Source organism: Dinoponera quadriceps, unplaced genomic scaffold (genome assembly GCF_001313825.1).
Source record: "Dinoponera quadriceps isolate SergipeBrazil2010 unplaced genomic scaffold, ASM131382v1 scaffold5144, whole genome shotgun sequence".
NCBI classification, from domain to species: domain Eukaryota; kingdom Metazoa; phylum Arthropoda; class Insecta; order Hymenoptera; family Formicidae; genus Dinoponera; species Dinoponera quadriceps.
This window is the reverse complement of record NW_014560308.1, coordinates 3,689-25,207: the sequence shown is the minus strand read 5'-3', so window position 1 is coordinate 25,207 and position 21,519 is coordinate 3,689. Positions and strand designations below refer to the sequence as shown.

The 21,519-nt window shown below is 44.5% G+C and overlaps 1 protein-coding gene across 1 annotated transcript; it reads left to right on the top strand.

Moving 5' to 3' along the window:
* The first annotated feature begins 3,031 nt into the window (after positions 1-3,031).
* On the top strand, positions 3,032-20,843 carry LOC106750700 (protein gooseberry-like). Its single transcript, XM_014631201.1, has 5 exons — positions 3,032-3,092; positions 9,592-9,730; positions 9,837-10,126; positions 18,585-18,989; positions 19,723-20,843. The coding sequence occupies exons 1-5, from the start codon at positions 3,032-3,034 to the stop codon at positions 20,307-20,309; spliced, it is 1,482 nt and encodes a 493-aa protein (XP_014486687.1). The 3' UTR covers positions 20,310-20,843.
* Positions 20,844-21,519: the final 676 nt, after the last annotated feature.

Below are 21,519 nucleotides of genomic sequence, written 5' to 3'. Positions count from 1 at the left end.
CCAGGTGTGTTGGCTTCGCGAGACACTTTGCGACGTTTCTCGAGAGCCATTCGCACTTTTCAAAGAGGAAATAGGGCAGATAATAGGCGGCGATCTCTATGGCTGCCGTAAATTCGCAGCGCGCGACGAAGTCCCAAGTCGCAATAACGTTCGATTCGTTCCGTGAGATCGCAATCCGGCCAGATCCGGTCCCTCTTTCCTATTCTTTCTCTCGCATTTTTATCGTGAACGTGACGCTGGCTCCTACGGCCCACTCCTCATCGATATCCATCTATGTTTATTACCATTCTGTTTACGCGCCCTCTTGCACAAACAGAAGGTTTACCGAAGACGACACGCATTAGCCTAGAATACGAAAGAGAACTAGCGGATTTTCCGTTGTAACCCGGTGTGACACCGCGTTGGGGGTCCTTGCCAGCGGGGCGCGGTGACACAAATCCTTCGAAAACAAGCTCCTAAATGTCTTTGTGTCCGCCTCTATATTCCGCTCCAATTCTTCACAAGCAAGATTCCCCTCGGCCATCTTCGTTTTCTCATGGTAGCGCCGTCCAAACTGCCGCTCAGCGATTGTCACCTACGATCGCAGGGTCTCCCCGAATGTCGAATTTTCACGGACCCGTCAACGTGAAAAATCGCTTCGCTTCTGGATAGAGATGTAACTTATTCACACCGGGATGTGCAGAAACGCACGATGAAAAGACGATGAAAAACTACGCGGACTTGCGGTCGGATTCTGTTTGAAGTGGTGTAACAATAAGGCCAGAGAGAGAGAGAGAGAGAGAGAGAGAGTTACAGGGATTCGTATAATATTTCGGAAGAACTTCAGGTAGAGACGTTAGTTAAAAAGGATATATTATAACCTGAGAAAACTATTTTCTCAATTTGAGTGTGTGTGTGTGTGTGTATGTGTGTGGTTGTGTGATTAAAGATGAAAATGACCGACACAAGTTTTTTTCGTAGGTTTTTTTCGGTCGGTTGATTTCGTTCATAAAAAGATATGAGGAATATTTCGGAAAAATATTTCGAAGGGACAACGGGTGGAATAACAACAAGTTGCTGAATATATTATTCAAGCCGTTCGGGGTTGTGCACCATTATTTAAGGTGCTTAATTACCAAAGGAAACCAGCGATCGATCACTGCCCTACGTCATCGCGCAGCTATTGTGTCGCATCCTGTTTCAGTCGTGCATCGTCATTTCCCCGATAGCTCGAAATGGAGGCCCACGAGCAGAGAGAGAGAGAGAGAGAAAGAGAGAGAGGGGGAGGGAGAAAGAGAAAGAGGGAGAGAAAAAGAGACGGGGTAGGGAGAAAGAGAGAAAAAAAGGAGAGCGTCCAGGAGTAATTCGCAATCATGCGTGAACAGCTGACACTTGAGATTAGGTAAACGCGCTTTGCGCCAGCGATTTGCGCTAAATCGTCTTTACTTAGCCTGGAAACGCGCAAGAAACGCACAATCTGCTCGAGCGATGACGCCGTACGGGACTGGTCGAGAAGATCCTGCCGGTTTTCTCCCATTACCTTAATTATGAGTTCCGCAAATAAGAATTTACCCCATTCTCTGCGAACGTCGTTCTGCCAAAAACACCCCACGCGACATTACGTCAACAATTGAAACTCGTTTGAAACTCGCGGCAGAATTCGAAGAGGAAGTCCACCTATTAGAAAAGGTTCGAAGAGCGCAGCCCCTAGTCGTATCTTTTGATTGGCGAAATCGCTTAATATTTATTCGCTAAATTCTCATCACATTCTCATCACCAGAAGAGATACGTGAAACTACCAAGAGGAGAGAAAATAATATCATTTCATCTGGTCTTCTTTTGCCCAAAATTGTGAACCAGTCCGTGACTCCAATTTACCCTCGAATTTAGACACACTCATTAACCGCCGAAGAACTATGAAACAATGAAGAACTATATCATTCACTTTCAACGAGGAAATTTCGATAATATCTGTCGACCTGTTCTTTTTAGCCGAACCGACTGCACTAGTTCAAGAAATTTACGCTGAAGCGTGAAAATCTCATATGCACGCATCATGCGCTTCAACGTGTGTGTACATTCCTCGAACTAGTACAGTACAGGTTCAAGTAAAAAGAGCAGCCTGTGTGTCGATTCTCAAGATAGTTTGCGAACCTTTTCCCCCGGCTTCTGATCGAGCCGATGATCGAATGGACAAAACAAGGAGACTCGCGAAAAGATCGCGGGGTGCGCGCGGGGAACGGGAGAGAATCGACCCTCCAGCTCGCGTCCATTGAGGGATAGAGGAGCGCGAGGATATACCTAAGTACGCCGCATGTTGGTCGTAAAAGTGCGACGGTAGAGTCGCCCAAGGTGCCCATCGTCTGGTAGTAAATGGGCGTGAACCAGAGGCGTGGACTAACCCGGGTTCTCTCCGTGCCCGATTGGTCGTTGTTAATGACGGTGTTGAGAACGCAGGTCTCTCTTGCCGTTCGACTAAGCGGCAGGATCCCACGTCGGCCGAGTAAGCGACGAGTTCCCCACTGAAGTTGGCCGCAGCATGGGGAGAGAGCTATCTGCCGAACGGGTGGTGGGAGCAGCCGGTCGTCAGTTATCCCCGATACCTCATCCCTGCGAAGCTTAGTCAGGATCAACGAGTCGATCTCTCAAGATCTATCTGAGCCGTTTGGCAGCCTGGTGACGAATCACACAGACTTGCTTCGGCAAGCGTCGCGAAGCGTCGGGTCAGTTAGGCGGAAACGTGGGGGACAGTACGAATTGACTCTTTCCCAAGAGAAGAGAAGCATTCGAAGTTGCGAGTTGGATACTTTGGATGGACCGTCATTTCGATTTTTCATTCTTCCGTGCTTCACGCCGTGATCGCCGATGGAATAGAACCGTTCGTAAAGCGTGAACGTTGTGGAAGAGCGCGGGCGATGAGAGGACTGTCGTAGTCGTCCTTATTGAAGTACTGCGATACCGTTCAGTGAGGTGCGATAAGTGGCGTTCGTCGTATTCGGTGCCGAGGGAACTCGTCCGAATTACCTTTCCTTGGCGGCCCGGACTGGCTGAGATGACGATTACCATTAACACCCCGATGATGCGACCATGCTTCACCACATATTCCTTCCAAGGTAATGTTACCAGCTTCAGCTGCGTTTGCTTTGAGCAATTGGCTTCTTACTCATTTTCGCGATATGCCTGCCGCCTCTTACTACTTTCATCTTGTTTCTCTTTCACGTATTTTCTTTCACACGTAAATTATATTCTTTATGTAATCAATTTCAATTTGTATTATATTCTATTATTTACATTATTATTAATTTAATATATTTCCATTTCGTTAGAGATTTAAACTTGAGATCACACATGCACACATACACACATACAATATAGTCAAACCGTGAGAAATTAACTAAAAGAGAGCACTAAACGTGCCTAAAATGTGATCCGGTTGGAGTTAAGTACCTTAACATAACTCGAAGGTAACTGACAAAACATCAGTTTGCGATACCTGCCTGGTTTGAGACACAAAAGTTTCCGACCTCATCGTCGTTGCCTCTTTCACAACATCTTGTTTGGAACATCCCCTGTGAAGTATATCTGCTTTAAAACGACTGGAGCATTGATGTTAATGACCGTCATAAATTACTCAATGATTTCTTGGGCCGGGAGCTCCCTTTTCACCAGTGTTATTCTCTCATTCACAATTTTCTCAATATCCGACGTCTTCTTTAGACAGCCGGAGGGATGTTTCTTGTTTTTCTCCGCGTAAAAGAAATAATACCGTTGACAAAGATACTGAAAATGCACGAAGAAGTAGCGTTTATTTGGGAGAAATTTAATGAACGGAGCAACAAATAAATAAACGGTACAAAATGAAACCGGGATATCGATATAAGTGTGATACGATGTTGATTAGAGGAACTCGAAATCTTGAAACATTACACGATGGAGAAATGTTCGTGTTTAATTTATAATGTATAATTTAATACGCTTTGAGAAGCAAGGACGCGTCTAAATTAGATTCTGTCTTATTTATTTACCGTCGGGTAATCTTGAAGTTAGACTTCTGTAGCCCGTGTAGACTCCTTATCGCTCGACAAACATGATATCGTCAATACTTTCCCGCGGGTCTATTGTGAAACTGATTGGGAAACTTCTCGATCGCGAGCACGATATTCCGTCTTTTAGTTTGGGCACTCTTTGTGAGTGTCCATTGACAAGCTGTTTTTATTAAAACATAAGAAATTTTACTAACACTTTTTGCGCGTCTCGTGGGAAGTTTTTGCGCGATCTCGAAAATTTTTTCCACGCCATAGAAAACAGGAGAAACGGAAACTTTTATATCTCGGAGAAATGCGGATGGCGGTAAGAAGCCTGCAAAAAGAATTAATGGTTTAGTCGTCCACTCAGCGCCCCATTGTTAGTTCGGGAAGGTGAAATAGAGAGTTTTTGAGGGCAAAAAGATCAAGAAGCTGTCCCAAGTAGATTTATACGACCTGCCATTTATTGTGTCATAAATTTAGAGCTTTATTGTCGAGATTGACTTCTGTATGTGCTGTATCCGAGCAGCATCCACTGAACGTCTCACACCCGACGTTACTCGAAGAAAAAATAACAGGAACTGCGAGGATGGGAAGTGTTTATTCTTCTTCTTCTTCTTCTCTCTCTCTCTCTCTCTCTCTCTCTCTTCCGATGGTTGTTTCGTCACGTGGAGTCAGCCGGCGATATTCGCGCGCGACGACGGGTCATACATAACGACGGGTCTTGCTAATTAAATAACGCGATTTGTCAGTGTCCGAGCGTATAATTTGCGCGGGTAATTAACAACCGGTCGTGATAATTTACCAGTTGGAAACGAGAGACGCGAAAGAACGCACGCTCGCGGAAATCGCGCCGGTGTAAATGATGGCGGACGATTAGCAGCTCGACGAACGCGCTTCCGTAAAATCCCCGACGCAAAAAAAAAAAAACCGAAGAAAGACGCTCAGCAACGACGGTCATTAATTACTTTGCGGTAGAATGCAGAATATTCGTTTTCCTTTTTCTCCTCAACCCCGTAATTCCATGATCGTATTGATTTATGACTCGCATCGCGCGCGAGCGGTTGGGCTCCCGCCGGGGAGCTTCTTTTCGCTCTTGAAAAATCCGCGATTTACGGAAAAGCGTTCACGGAAGGTAACACACGAGGAGCCAAGCCTGGTCCGGTATCTCCTCGTGGTCTCGTTTTGTTAACCGATCGGTTAAACCGAAAAAGCCTACTTGCGTGGGAGCGCGATCGCTATCGCCGGACATGCATAGTTTTTCGACCGTCGATTGCACCCGCGGCGATGCATGGCCACTGCGGTTATGCAAGCCTCTCGGCGCTATTCTGCGCAATCGGATAGCGGTTTCCTTTTTCTGCGGACGGCTTTTTGCCGGTCGCGTGGTCCGCCGTCCGAAGCCCGCTTGTCCTTTGTCTTACGCGACAAAGTGTTTTACGCGGAAATGTGTTTAATTACGAACGAAAGCGTGCGACCGTTGCGTTCCTCGTCTCCCGGCGACGCCACAGCGCCGACAACGTCGCGAGAGGTGTGCGTGTGTGTGATGTGGGAAATCGCAATATCTATATTTTCACCCACCTGGAACACGTCAGCGACGTGTGTGTGTGTGTGTGTGTGTTACTCTCGGCCGGCGTCCGCGCGAAAGATAATCACGCTCGGACCGTTCGTTTATCGCGGGATCGGCGTGTTTTACACGAATCGATTTACTTAGCGAGGGGGCGACACCTTTGTATCCGGGAAAGTGAAAGCCGCGGAATCGCGCTCGCTTCCTCCTCCTCGGCTTTATAAATGACAAGTAATTCGCAGCGAGTAATTTTGTGGGCGTTAGAAACTGCGGAATGAATTTCATCTGCGTCGGTGCGCCTGCTCTCCGTGACGCAAGCGCGGTACTTACGTGGTGGCGTATCGGTTGCTATTAAAGTAATTGCATACGTACTACCGGCGATCTCGCGCGAAAGACCCGCCGAGATAGGGGGAACCCCGAGTCGGAATTTTAGTCCTATCGCTTGCGCTCAGCAGAGAAGACAGCTTAACAAGCGCTTGGTGATTATTGTTTCCGATTGATACATTCTCCTGGATCGATGAAAGATCTGAACGAATGCTCCAATCATAATCCTCGAATCATAAAATGCTCAAATCATAATGCTCAAATCATAAAAAATAGTCAAGCGCTCATCAAACTGCTTTTTCCGCTGAACGCAAGTATTAACTTTCTAACGGCAACGTGGATTTTCAATGTATCAGTCAGAAAAGTGGGGTTGGATCCGACTCCATTCGAGTTGAAATTTGGAATTTTATGTACAGTCTTTCAAGTGGGGAAAACGGAAATGTTTCCACTTGTGGCACCAAAGAAGCTCCGTAATATTACGCAGAGAATTCAGCTCCTCCGGAGCGTAAATTTTAGTTCTGTATTAAGTCTTCAAGTGGAAAACAAACGGCAATAACTTTCCCATTTATAGCGCCGAAGAAGCAGAACGGAAGACTTTTGAACACTTAATGCAGAATTAAATTAGACTTAAACTAAGATTGAAATCTCGACTCGGGCATGCTCGGTTTCGCTCGCTTTTCACGCAATCAATGTAGGAAATGGGTAAGAGAAGGGAATAATAACATGAAACAATCCTTAAGAAGAGAAACAGCGCGTGTATGCTGTAAAATAAACAAGCTATGGGGTCGTATCCGATCCCAACCTTTACCTTTCGAGGGTCAAGTCTAGTTTAATTCTACATTAAATCTTCCAAGATCTTCTAATGTACTCCATTGATGTTACAAGTGAGAGATTATTTCCGTTTTCTCCGCTTGAGGGCTTAATGTGGAATTGAAAACTTCGATTCGGGAAATGAGAAAGAAAGGATTTTTCAGCTTCCACGACGGAGGCAATCCGTAAGTCCGCGATCTCGCGATCTTCCCGCGCATCTCGGGAAATCCTCGCGCGAAACGTTGAACCACACTGACGGCCACGGCGGCTGAGTTATCACGCGGATGAGATTTTCTATGGTGCCTCATCTTGTTATCCACGGATGCCGACGACTTTTTGCGGGATTTCCACGCGCGATACGAGTCAAGGCTGTTCCGCGTTTTGCGACACACGGTTGGCGAAGCGCGTTCCTTTGGAGCATCGGTGTAAATCGATTAGCATGAATAACGCCGATGGCTAATGAGTTGATTACGTTAACAACACACGTAACCGTATCGTCGTAACTAATAAGAGTGTCGCCGCTAACGAAGGAGATCGCTGCCGTCTCGCCTGGACGATCCGACTTTTCGTCGCGCTCTGTCATTGAGATTCCCTTTTTTCGCCCGTTTATCGCGAGCCGGTCGTAAGAGCGAGCGCGCGTTTTTCCATGCGATTGCGCGCGTCCCCTTTTTGCTGATCCCGATCGTTTCGTTATTACCCGCCATTACTCGCTCTCGGCGATAATAATATCGTCGCGAGCGAGCTTGATCGACGCCCCGCTCTCCTCTCAAAAGTACCCGGAACCCCGACGAAATATTCCCTCCTTTTTCTCTCTCTCTCTCTTCCCTTTTTTCATTACGGACGAGGAGGGGGGTCGCCGGAGCGTTTCACCTTGAAACTTAAATCGCGATCGCGCAGCCGCGCCTTTAAAGTTCGCGTTAGCGTCTGCGCTGCGCGCCGCCTTGCCGGCAGTAAAAATCGCAACGACTCTATTTCCTCGAGCGCGCGCGTTCCTGCCAGCCGCTATGAGACCGGCGAGATCGGGGCCGAGATCGTCGTCGTGTAACGCGAAATTAAATAAGCCAAGCAAATTATACGCTATCATTGTTGTACGTCGTAAACCGCGCGGGATTTATTGGACTTATCGGTAGTTACGGCGCTGTCGCTCAATACGCGCCAACGACTCGCGCTTATAACTCTCCTTCCTTCCTTCTTACTCGCCCTCCGCGTATCTTTCTCTCTCTCTCTCTCTCTCTCTCTCTCTCTTTCTGTCTTTCGTTCTCTCCGATTCGCGTGCGAATGTTCGCAGACGCGACTTCCCGCTGCCTCATTTTTTCGCACTATTTATTGAGACGTTCTATCACGACCGTCGAATGGACAAATTTTCGTAAACTAACTAATGATGGAAATGATATATGCATATATTGTGTTACACTGATAAATATCACATATATTATATTATATATATATATATATATATGATGTATCTTTTAATAGAATAAATCTCCATTGCTCTTGATCGGTAAAAGGTCATTAGACGAAGTGGCGCAACTCGAACGAAAATATAATAGATTTTGCCAAGAGGAAATATTTGTGGGTGGAAGCCTCGTAAGGATAACAAAAAAGTAAGGAGAGTGAGAAGAGTAAAGAGTAGTATTAAGTAAGTAATAAGTAAATAATAACAGTAATAAGAATAGTAATAATAAGAAGGGTTAGAAGAAAGTAAACGACGAAAAATATTCGATGCACAAATAGTTAAAGACATGTCAGTGTTTGCTTTAGCTTTATTATTGCTTCCCGAATGACATGTATCGTTTTGTTGCATCGTATAATTTCAACGAGATCTATCACTCGAAGAGTGACAGAGTCGTCGAGTCGAGATCCAGCCAATTTCCGCGCTGTTAAATCCACACAGATATTCAGTTTCTGCGAAACGTACCCTATTGGTGTGTTATAGATATCGGAGAAACCTGAATTGATCAAGGATTCGGGAGAAATATTTTTTTTTCCACGGATCATTGACGGAGACTTTTTTCCAAAAAATTTCTACGTCGTCCATTCTCACTGTGTACGAAATATTTCCAAATTTTTTATACGTGTAACCAACATGGGATGTCTTCACAATACGGTATAACAATACAATGGAATTTATTTTTTTCCGCTATTCCGAGGATACTATATTGCGCGTGCTCACGCGAATAAATAAATACAGAAGTCCGAATATCCGAATAAATAAAGAAAAAAATCCGAATATGTGTCCACGTGTTCGTCGATCGGCCTCATTCAAGGAGTAATGCAGCTTGGATACTTTAATTGAAACTATACACTTCTATATTTTGGCAAAACATTATCTATAAGCAATGTGACATTTTAAAGTTCGCATACGAAGTTCTCGCGTTTTCTAAATCATTTTATTCGAATTTTCGTTCGATTCTTTGTTAGACTCACTCCTTCTTTATAATTAAAAACGCTCTTCGTAAAATACACTATTCTGAATTCATAGTTCATATTTTTGTGTCAATCAAAGAAATCTTTAAGAAAACATTCCGAATAACGCCTTTCTTATCATTCTTTAATTCTTATCATTTAATTCTTATCATTCTTCTTTCTAAAAATGCTGCATAATTTTGCACATCATTTCTGTAAGTATTGCACGTTTGACCCATCTAACAATTCATCTATTCATCTAACAATCTATCTCTGTTTTTTCGCATAGCACTTATAAATGTCTAATTATAAAGCACAGACAAACATCTATACATAGACGTATTATTTTCTGTTCTGCTCGCTTAGCTGATTGAATGCATGTTGTGTATACTACAGTGCGATAATCGACGTTGAAATTGGGGGGCTTGCATTTACATGATTGTGTTCAAACACGATAAATACATAGCAAAATTATTTATTCAGATCTCGGCACGATACCAGGACAAGGCCGCGTGAATCAGCTTGGCGGAGTCTTCATCAACGGACGACCGCTGCCCAATCACATCAGGCTTAAAATCGTCGAGATGGCCGCGTCGGGTATCAGACCTTGCGTTATATCGAGGTACATTCCTGTCAAAGATTCTCTCAAGTAAAATTATACGACAGTTCTTCTCATAGAGTAGAACAATGCCTAACGTTTATCTCTAATCGCGCCCTGCTGAGGACAGGCAGCTCCGTGTATCCCATGGTTGCGTCTCGAAGATCTTGAATCGCTATCAGGAGACTGGAAGCATTCGGCCCGGCGTAATCGGCGGTAGCAAACCGCGAGTTGCCACGCCGGAAGTCGAGGCGAAGATCGAAGAGTACAAGCGCGAGAACCCGAGCGTCTTCTCCTGGGAGATCAGGGATCGATTGGTCAAGGAAGGGATCTGCGAGAAGGCGAACGCGCCCAGCGTATCCGCGATTTCCCGGCTGATCAGAGGTCGCGACACCGAGGATGACGCGAGAATTGGCGAGGGTAAGAAGATTTCAAACCACTATTTCCCTTATCGTCACGCGAGGACCTTCTTTAAACAAAATTCAACGACGTCGAACGACTTTATATTCTTTCGGAAAAAGGTCTTCGTCTATTTCCGTTACCCTCATAAGCAATCATATTGACGCAAACGGCTGTTTTCTTATATCAACGTTTCAATCAACTCCGGATTCCGATATATTTTTCTTTCCTGATTCCGATATATTTTCCTCTTACGAAATATATGACTCTTGTGATGTGTGCGTGTGTGTGTATACATACAGTTAATATGCGAATAGAGGTTGTTGTCAAACGTTTTCGAAGCGGGACCGAAACGTTCGGCGAATTTAATTGAATTTAATATAATATATCGGCATGTTTAGCTTGTAACCTTGAAGTGAGAAAACAACTGTTTCAGTTGATAAGTAAATATAGTTGCTTATACATCGGTATTAGATTCTTACTTGCCTTGCAATTTTATTTGTATATTGATTGTATACACACGACAGTCATATATTTTGTAAGGATCGGAAGGAAAAGTCGAAAGCTGTAGTTGATTGGACCGATAATCGAATCCGGCAACCTTTCGCTTGCCGGAAGACTGTTCTTATCACTAAACTACTCAAGTTTCCGCTTTGCTACATTCTCTTTTATTAAATGTTATCGATGTTTGTCAAGATGATGTTGCGCTTCAGTTCGCTTCATATCTCACAGTTCGGCCAACCTGACTTTACATTCGTCCTGAATATATTTACTAATCTAACACGTCTCTATATTCGTTCGCCGGCAAATGCTTTTTACCTGGAGCCGAAAATTAAACCGAATAATCACCTGGATGTTGGTCATGAATCTTCTAGCGTGAATTCATGAAAAGTATATATTTCCTGATTTGAAAACATTTCACTTTTCATTTTTCATTTTTCACATTTCTGTCCTAGAGAAAAGTTACACGATCGATATCCCTCTAAGCTGTAAGAATCGGAGGGACAAGTGTATCGGAAGTTGAAGTTTGTTGAACCGGAAATAGAATTCAGGACCTTCCGCTTACTGGTCGACTGCTTTGAGTTACCTAAGTTCCGATACACTCTCTTTCGTCCTCTTATTAAATATTTGTCAAATCATTCTTATTCCAGTGTATTGATTTTATCACACATTTATTTTACTAACGTCGTAATTATATATTTAACATAATTAACACACGGATTACGAGATATCCGAAGGTACATCTCCAATAATAACCTTGGAGGGAGTTTCTCATCGTAAATAAAAAATAGTATGTCGCTGCAACGGCCGCGATTAGATTCTTATCCTTTCCTTTGGTTGAGTATTTAATTTTCCCAAATCTGCGTGCCGCCATTACGTAGACAATTTTTGCACACGAGCAAGTCCTCTTACCGGACGCTTCTTTTTCATCATTTAATGGGCGGTTAAACAACGTCAATGCAAAGAAACGGTCTTCTCGAGACGGCGCATAATTCTCCGATCCGCCGCACGGAATTAACTCCCTATTCCGAATCAAACGAAACAGCGGACCCTTTGTGTCTCTATCACACCGACTGGAACACCTTCCTCCCGGGGGTTATTCACTGCTCGCTCGAAATTCCCTGCGCTAATGGCGACGGCGAGTTTCTCGAGCGGGTGTCCGCCCGGTTTCTCGACTGCCCGAGTTTCTTCCCGCGTCCTAACGGAGATTGATGATCGCCGGGAATCGGCGAATCAGCCCGACGCCGAGTATTCTCGCACATGGAATTGGATTATAACGACATCGACTCGTATAAGCGGGCCGCGGCTGCTCGTTACGCGACGCCTCTTAAAATTGAATCAGCCGTTCCTTTATGCTTCTTGCGAGCGTCACGACGCGGCGAGACGCGCGAATCCGCAAAAATCGGCCGAAACACGGCGCGGCGTGAGTAACGCGAGAATAGCGGGAAGGTGAGAGCCCTTCTTCGAATTTGTCACGCCGCCGGCAACTCGTCTCGCAAAATCAAAACCAGAAATGGATATATCATATTTTACGAATCGCACGTTACGGCCGAAGGTGCAGCGAGATCAACCAGACGTATCACAGGTGTGTCATGCTATTTAAGTTTCTTCGAGCGAAATTCCGCTGGAAAAATAAAAGCGAGAAAAATTCAAGCAGTAGTGAAAATATCGCCCCTCGGAGTCGTAAGAGTGGATTTTCCAATCGATTCGGGTGGATTTCTCCCTCCGACGATTCAACGATTCAAAATGGAGAAGTTTCACTCTACATCCGCGAAAAACCACTAGAATTCGACTTCGCTGTCGGTCTACTTTTCGAATGGAATTTCGCTGCAAGAAATTTGGGGGGCAAACTGAACATCGTAGAGGAGAGTCGTTGCCGCCAAACCACCCACTACTGACCCAGTTGGATCGGCGAATCCGAGGATGCAAACGGCACGGTGAAAGGAGCTCGAATCCGCCGACGTACGCGCGGCACGCCTCATCACCTGGACCACCGTGTGGAACCCACCAGGCTCGGCGAACGGTGAATGAGTAAATTAAATGCCCGCGTATTAATCGGCCGCGCGTTTCTCGGTCTCGGAAATTGCCGGTTCGCCTCCGGTACGCAGTCCGGCTCGCCTCCCTCCGGTAGCCGGCCGGCCGCACCGGGCCGGCTCTGTAATTTTCTCGCCGCCCGGCACATGCCCACGTGTGTTGTACGCGCGTACCGGGCCTGACTCGCGCACGTAAGGCGCGATGGGCCTTAGTCCGCGTCCTCGAGAGAATCGACGGGCGACGAAGGACGCGCGTCTAATGACTGACGGCCTACATGAGAATCGGGCTTCCCTTTTCTGCGATTTTCCCGGTTTCTCGAAGTGTCGAGGAGGAAATGTTAAAGGGATCGTTCCGAGATGAGAGAGTTCGATTAGATCGGTGGAAAATCACACCGGGAAGAATAAAACGATGGGTTTGTCATTTTACGAACTAATGCGTGCGTCGCAGTCTCTAAATTGTCCGGGATGAAATTTCACTGGGCAAAGTGACAGCCGAGTCACTCGAATTGAAGAGATTTTCTTATTTATACACGAAAAAAATCTCAGTCGCTGCGACCGAATAGGGACCAGATGAAAACCCGATAAGGAGAAATGTTGTCGAGCTGTCTCTGTTGCCGCGACTGAGAACATTTGTATAAACATTTAGCCGCATTAAAACTCGATCGAGACAACTAAGAATAGTTGACTGAGTGGAAACCGGCAGGAATCTGTTCCCGCAACCGAGTATTCGTCTGGTTCCCAGGCAACAGAAAATTCAGTTACACCGATGGAATCGTTTATCCCATTGTTGTTTAGAGTGAGACGCATTTTGCCAATTTTGGCCAAGCGGTTTTCTAACTCTATTGAGGAAAAACGGTAGAACGAACCTAGAATGGGACGCGCGTCTGACGTGCGGAAAGAAATTCTCACGAGATGCGGATACAAATCGGCGCTACGAGGGGTAGCTTCCCACCACGCTGACAAGACAAATGAAATGTATACCGACACGGATTCACCCTGAGATTGCTGAGAGTCTGTCAGCCGGCGAAGATGAAAGGGACCACGATTAGTAGGAGGGCAGGGAGGAATCCTATGTCTGTAAGTCGATCGTTCTGACGGTCGGGCGACCCCTCCGCCTCCTCTAAGAAAAAAAGAGGAAAAAAAATAAAGAAACTGGGGCAGAAATAACACGGAGAGGTGAGGAAGGAGCGAAAAGGCACGCCGTCTATTAAACGTCCACGGAACTGTGAATGCGCGTCGTGCTGCCGGCGCTGTCGAGAAGAAGTGACGCCTTTGTTCGCCGAACGTGTCCGATTGTTTTTTTCTCTCGCGTGCGAAACGCGTCGCACGGTATAACAATGCGTGTAAACTAAGGAGGCAACTGGACCAGGGTGGCGTGCGACATTTTAATAATATTACTGTAAATTGATATTACAGAGATAAAGGATCAGGTCCTGTATTGATTTCGCAGAGTAGCGGAATGTTATTTATTAAAGTTCACCGACAAATAAATGTTTCACACGGTAACCAATAATTGTAAAATAGACCAATGCAAGTGTGTAAGATAGATTGATAATTGTTAGGTAGACGGAATGATTGTGAGATTTTTTTGGTTCGGTTATATCATTGATAATTGACGTTTTCGCAAGAGGAATATTCTCTAAAATGTATTACCACTGAGAAGCAGTCTGATAATCACCGGTAATCATAATTAAAAGTATAGCACTGCAAATCAGTGAAATTTCGCTGAAAACTTCTGTTAACAGCAGCGACTATTTCCATCAGTAAAATCTGACAGTAGAAACAATGAAAAGAGATATTATTTATTGCTTCTTTTGCATTAATCATTCGTTTGTATTGTTTTACTTTCTTCATTTGTATTTGTTTTTCCTTTGTTATTATTTTAATGCTTCTTTTGCATCATTTTAATCCCCAAGTGTTCAACCATTCAATAATTTTGCCTATGAAGTATTCATATATATATATAATTGCGTTTAATTAAATTAACTTGCATCGTATTTGAAAAACACACTTACCTTGATGGAATTCGAAACTCGAGACCTCTGCTTTTGAATCTGCTGTCATATGAAGTGAGCTAAATACGACATGAATAAATACACGTGTACGTATTGCTGCTTTGGAGCGGGTAAAATCAGGGAAGTGCTAAGTGGAACGGGAAAATGATCGGACAGCCTATATTTTGATACAGAGTCACAAAGAAGAAAGGTTTATGTACGACGCAGTGATAATCATATCACGAACAGTTGCATGATCGGATGCAGTATCGACGTCGTGGCGTGATTTATCTATCGCGCTCAAGGAGGGCGTCGATTTCTTCTGGCTCGTAATCTCGCAACGCACTTGCGGGAGTGAACCACCGCCGGTAAATCACAAATTGCACGAACGAATCTCGATCTCGATCTTTCACGATTCTGATAGAGATATCACACGCGAGATTTTCGCGGCTGTTGTTTTCGTCGGCGCGTCCGTGCGCGATCCGGGCGAATCTGAAAAATCAGGATAGAAATTATATCCCTCGCAGGACTAAGCGTTTCGCAGCCGGCCGGTAATTCCCGAAGTTTTCGGAACCCGATATTTAGCTGCGGGATGAATGATTGCCAGGTTTGCCGATCGACCGGCGTCAGGACGAAGTCGCCATGTAAATTCGTCACCGCACGCAGCAAACTCTCGGACGGTATTATCACTGTGATACCGAAAACCTCTTTGTAACACGACAGCGCAGAAATGGTATCAGTGTGTCAGCATTGAAAAACGTTGGGATCAATTATAAGTACAGCACTGCAATCGGGAGAATTTTGCTGTGAGGATTCAGTTAATAATAGATAGTGGAATACTGCAGGTTTTGCTTTCTAAAATCTTACTTTCTCACTCTTAGAATAAAGCGATCTTGATGCTGAAATAACGTTATAGACCTCTCAATCCTGCGTCGCGAAAAAAGAATTGCAAGAGTCGTAGTTTCTTGCGTTTTCTTTAAATTGCTTACATTCATTAAGTTTATTACCTATTTGCATTTATTGTCTTTGTAGACTGGTTGCCGCTAGGAAACCAGTTACCTTATTAAATCAGGCTGTTAATAACAGTGGTCACTCCTTGGTAGAAATGTACGCAGCTTTCTTAGACATCCACCCAGTTACTGTCTGGTATTAATGCATTCTCATCATTCTCATTAGTTGTAACAATATTGCCCAGGAAATGGGCAAGAACTTGATAGACTCTTATTCAGAGATACTTCGAAGGCAAAAGGTTGTCTATTTCATTTTCTTGCAGCATGCATGCTCATTAATCAATTGAATAGTTTTTGTTTGGTAAATGGGTTCAGACTTTGCGTATCTTTTGTACGCAGTAATTGCAGGAAAAGCGTTACATCTTGATTCCCAGGTAATTTTATCCCTCAAATCGTAGGCCTAACATTTTATTATCAGGGTGAACATTTTATTTCCTCCAACCAGAATCAACGAAAATAATAACGATAATCATATATGTGTAATATAATGAAATGTGAGGACTGTAGGTGGAGCTAAGCGGGGATATTTTCGCTGAAAGACGATGAATACGCATCAGTGACAGATATGTTTCGCTGATTGCCGATTAGAAACGTAGTCACTGCTTCGCCCGAAGAGAGCGGAAGTTTCGCGCAAGACGTAACGCGGATTGTCCGTGGCAAAAATTCGACTTCAGTGAAACCTCCCTGTTCGCGCCAAGAAGCCCCGTTTGGCTCCGCTTAGGAATGCGAATGATGTCAACACGGCGAATAACGCGCGTTACTGTGCTTAATAACGATTACGCAAATCATTTGCAACATTAACGGCTACGATGTAACGCGCCAGGTAAATGGAACATCGCCATCGATTTCGGAAGTCGGGCCACACCTGAGCGCCGAACGATCCGACACCGTCGATCAGCCCGCTGTTTTATTTTTATCCCTCGATACCGGAGCGCTCGTTCGCGCACCTCGTCTCGCCTTCGCGCCGATTTCGTCGGAAGGAAATGATCGCCCACGTAAGGTCCTGCCGGCACGTCGGCGCTATTTCTGATCGTTCATCGCACGTGAACGTGGCTCGATCGCGCGGGTTGTTGGACCACGTCGTCGCCTGCACTATTTCTATCCTCGCGGATAGGTGTCGGCGGATTCGTGAAACCCTGGACGCACGGCGAGAGAACGAAAAGTGAGCAGGAGACGGCGGCGGAGGCGGAAGGGAAAAAAAGCACGACGACGGGCCGGGAATAGAGCCCGTGTCGAATTTGCATTAACGCGGGCCGTCCTGGCGTCAGGCGTCGTCGTCCGATTAGTCGCGCGCCGTGTAAACTCGTGTCTCGAAACCGACGACAATCCCGAAATGCGCCGACGGATTGCATCTCGTGCGCTCGTACGCGGAAGCAAAAAGTCTCCTCGTTTCTTTGCGACGTCTGCTCGTCATCTGGCCCGCTGCTCGCGATGAAAACGCGCGAAAGAATGCCCGCTTTGAGAGCTCGAGTGTAACGTGGACGGCGGAACCGTTAAGGTGAAATTCCCAGTGCGCAGAGTGTCGAAATTTCGACCCGATGTTACGTTTGTTATTTTACAACACAGTAGGGAACTAAGATAGTGGAATAGACTCAATTCTAATGATGTACACTGAAAATTAGTCTTAAATCAATGATAGATATTTTCCTCTATATAAGCAAGGATATTATGATTATATATTCTTCGAAGATTTTCCATCTCGAATTGAGCGCAAATAATATTTTCGTCAATATAAACTCAATCAAATCGGGATTAAACGGATTCTAAAAAGATTATAATATTCTTGCTTATGTATGAGAATCTCTATCACTGATTTAAGACTAATTTTTTCTACATAATTTACTCCTACTTTGGCCATGATGATGTTTTAAATTTCCCTGCATTTAGCGTCAAAACATAATGTTTTAAACACTCGCACAAATTTAATAATCGAAATATCGAGAACACCTATAGCTTCGAAGTAGCGGTAAAATTAAATCTAAGATAGAGTCGAAAGTTCAAGAGAGGGAAGTTAACAAATTGTATCGTCCAAATAGAGTTTTATTGGTCTCTAAGCCATTTAAGCAGGTATAGATTATCCTTAACGCGTTCATTGCCAAGCCGAAAATTGGAATTTCGTATTTTTTTTATTTTTTTATTTAGTTTTTGTTGTGCTCAAAATAAGTTAATATATTATTTATATGCTTTTATTATTATGTGCATAGGATTTATTACTCTAAATAGGATTATTTACTCTAAATATCTATTACGCGATATCGCGTGATTGGCAATGAACGTGTTAAAAGCGTCCAAGTAGCGTCAAAATTTCAGCTCGGGATAGGTCAGGTCTGTTAAAAATCTCCAGAGTCATTAAGTGCCTATCACGCCTCTTTCTCACTCATTGTTGTCTGTTTGCTTGTTTACATCATTCGAGATTTTCGGATCCAAACACGCTTGTTTCTGCTCTTCTGGCCGAGACTTGACGACTCTCCCGTGTCGAAGCTTGACGTTTCAGCTATCCTACCGATACGCTGCCTTTCGGAGTCCTCTTTCAACCGCAAGAGAAGGGCCATATGCTTATTTCACACTTGGTCTACGATCTTGTTTACACTCCCGCGCGACCTCCCTCGACTCACCTGCCTTTCCCTCCCGCCGTCGCTGTCTACAATACGTAGAAATTGTTTTGCGCGGTTTCTTTGTCTCTCGAAAGCTAACGGGTGACAACGAGCGTTTCATAATTGCTTCATGGCTTAATCGCGCAATCTTTCCGTCGACCTTGAGCTCGGGAAAATCGCGCTGTCGAGTGTTTTGCAATAGTCTCCCGCCATGCAAATCGCAACGCGAATTGAACTCGAAGGCGGACCGAACTGCGTTGGAAATTAATCGAAAGACATCGTACGATCAATTCTACTAATCCGGATGTGCCACCCTGTTTCAATAACAACACTCTCACCTGTTTCAGTTAAGACGAGTTCCGGATCTGATTGCGACAGTGAGCCGGGCATCACTCTGAAGAGGAAGCAGCGCAGAAGCCGGACGACCTTCACCGCCCACCAGCTGGACGAGTTGGAGAAGGCCTTCGAGAGGACCCAGTATCCCGACATTTACACTAGAGAGGAGCTCGCCCAGAGGACGAAGTTAACAGAGGCTCGAATACAAGTCTGGTTTAGCAACAGGCGAGCCAGACTTCGCAAGCAGGTCTCTTCAACGACCGGCGGCTACAGTTCTATGACGTATTCCACGCCGTACGTGCTCCACTCGTCGGCGCCACCTCATCCTCACGCTGCGGCGGCCGTGCCACCTGTTCACCCGCATCCTCACGCCCACCCTCAGAACTTGTCAGACGGACCGTTTCCCACGAACCAAGGTGCGACGGATTTGGGATAATCGATTTTTGCATCGAGACTATTTCTTATCCGGCCGAAATGACAAAGACTATGAGGATTATGGATCCGCAATAGGTGCAGTAAGACTCGAGTCTTTCGCTCTGAGCACTTAGTTGTGACGTGATTTCTGGGAAAAAAGCGTTTCAGCGCTATCGGACGTTGCAATTCCTAAAAAGGTTTCTGTCGTCGTCATTGCCGTCGTCTTGTAACGTCCGTAAAATTAACATGACACGCGACCTCCTTTTCAACCCGCCGTTTGGCCGTGATTTGGTCACGTTAATTCTACGGTTTATTTATTGATTGTCCAAACGAAAGAGGAAAGTGTTTGGAGTATTTTGCAAGCGCGCCGAATCGCAAATGTCATTTTGTGTTTTCTGTAACTTTTTATTCGAACCGTATATTCCCTCTCTCCTCCGTAAGAATTTTGAATATGGATTTTCTCGCTTCCCGACGTCATAAGGCGAGAACTTCAAGCGTCATTACGCCTTTTCTCAGGAATTACGTTACATTTCATTGCTTAGAACAAATGGTTATGGGCTCACTACATTTATTGTAAATCCAGATTCCGAAATCGCGGCATCGAAATCGCGAAATTGAAAAGTTTGGGTCCCAGACATATTTACGGATTATTACAATGAGCTTTTATAGCGACGTTATGACGATAACGACGACGTCCGACATCGAGGGAGTAATTGACATTGTTTTCCGTTTCAGTTGCTGATCTGTATCCCCATCATTCAGCGATGTCTCAGCAACTGGTGGGGAATCCCCCGCGTCTGTCGTCGTCCATCGCATCCGCTCCACCGTACAGCTTCACGACCGCATCGGCTTATCATCCTGCCTCGTTGTTGCCGGCATCGTCCGCGGTTACTCCCATGAGTCACCAAGTGTCTCCCGTACCTTCTACCTCGTCTACCTTCCAAGCCGGCGGTCATCATCAATTGCCACCTACTCCGAATTCTCTCGTGACTATGATGGGGCCAAATTCCGGCAACTCGAACTCCGTTCCTGATCAGCTGAACGCGCCTGAGCTACCAATTAATCCGGTCTCGCCCGTCCAGCAGCAGCAGCAACAGCCGCCGCAGCAGCACCAACAGCAACAAACCAGTCAAGAGAACGTGACGCCATCGTGGAACGCTGCGATTACCAGCGGCGCTAGAATGAATCTCCCGAGTCCGCCGATGAGCCTTCAGCAACCTCATCCCTATAACGCTCACCAGGCTCATCAGGCTTTTGCAAGTTCTTACAGTGCCCAAGGCTTCCAGCAGCAATCGAGACCAACCAGTGCCTATTGGTTTTGAAGTTTGTTCACGCAGATGTTAATTACATCCGACGCTTGGTGATGATATCACAGACTTTTCATTTATGGAATTGACACGGACTAGGCAAAGCGTCTAATTTTATGATTATTATTCTTTTACTTTCTTTATTTATGCTTCCAGTTCCCGATTAGATTTTCGTCCACCAAAAGAAGAAGTGTTCAATAATTAAAAACATTCAGTAATTAAAACATTCTTGGATTTGGCAATTTCGATCGCCCTTCGTAAAAAGAATGACGCTTTGCCTAGTTCGCGTCAATTGTCTTCCATAAATGAAAAGTTCTAGTCCAAAATTGCCTGTTGGTTTTGAAGTTTGTTTACGCAGATGTTAATTACATCCGACACTTGGTGATAATATCACAGACTTTTCATTTATGGAAGACAATTGACGCGAACTAGGCAAAGCGTCATTCTTCTTAAGAAGGGCAATCGAAATTGTCAAATCCAAAAATGTCTTAATTACTGAACATTTCTTCATTTGATGGACAAAAATCTAATCGGGAACTGGAATCATAAATAAAGAAAGTAAAGGAATAATAATCATAAAATTAGATTAAGTGTTATAGTATTAATTTTTTAATTTTCTGTTTCGCACAATTTTTACAAACTTAATACTTTTATTAACAATCTAATATATGTAGACTCGTTTAGACTGTAATTATTCCATTCTCTTTTGTCACAGTTTCCTTTTAGCGTACGTTTCTTATCGTTATTCTTTACGAGAAAAATCTTTATCACTTTAACGTTTCCTCTGCGGTTTGTAAATCTACGAAATTAATCTAAGATATCCGATCAATTCTGCAATTGGTCGTACAAAATTAATTATGCACACCTGCATTGACTGAATAATTGACCGACTGTCTATTCATATTTTCTTTGTATTATTGCTGGGATTGCCAACTGTTCGGTTTTGAACAAGACTGTTAAATTTCCAAGAGTCTTGTCTGATGTTTGGCNGGGGGGGGGGGGGGGGGGGGTTTAAATATATTCAATTGACAAAATGAAATTTACATCATGAAAGAAAATTTATAAACAAAGTTCGGATTTCGTTTTTCCCATTTCAAGCGTCTACTAGCAGTCGAGCGCCGCGAGAAGTACTGTCATTTACCAGAACGTCCTCCAATTCTCGTTGTTCTCCATTAGTAGCCGCTTGAATGTTTTAACAAAGCGTATAAAACATAATTTAATTTGT

Excerpts from the sequence above, each read along its gene's own strand:
- LOC106750700 (XM_014631201.1), top strand. The coding sequence starts at position 3,032 with ATGACGATTACCATTAACACCCCGATGATGCGACCATGCTTCACCACA. Across the intron at positions 3,093-9,591 it reads CACCACATATTCCTTCCAAG|ATCTCGGCACGATACCAGGA; the intron begins GTAATGTTACCA and ends TTATTTATTCAG. Across the intron at positions 18,990-19,722 it reads ACCGTTTCCCACGAACCAAG|TTGCTGATCTGTATCCCCAT; the intron begins GTGCGACGGATT and ends TTTCCGTTTCAG.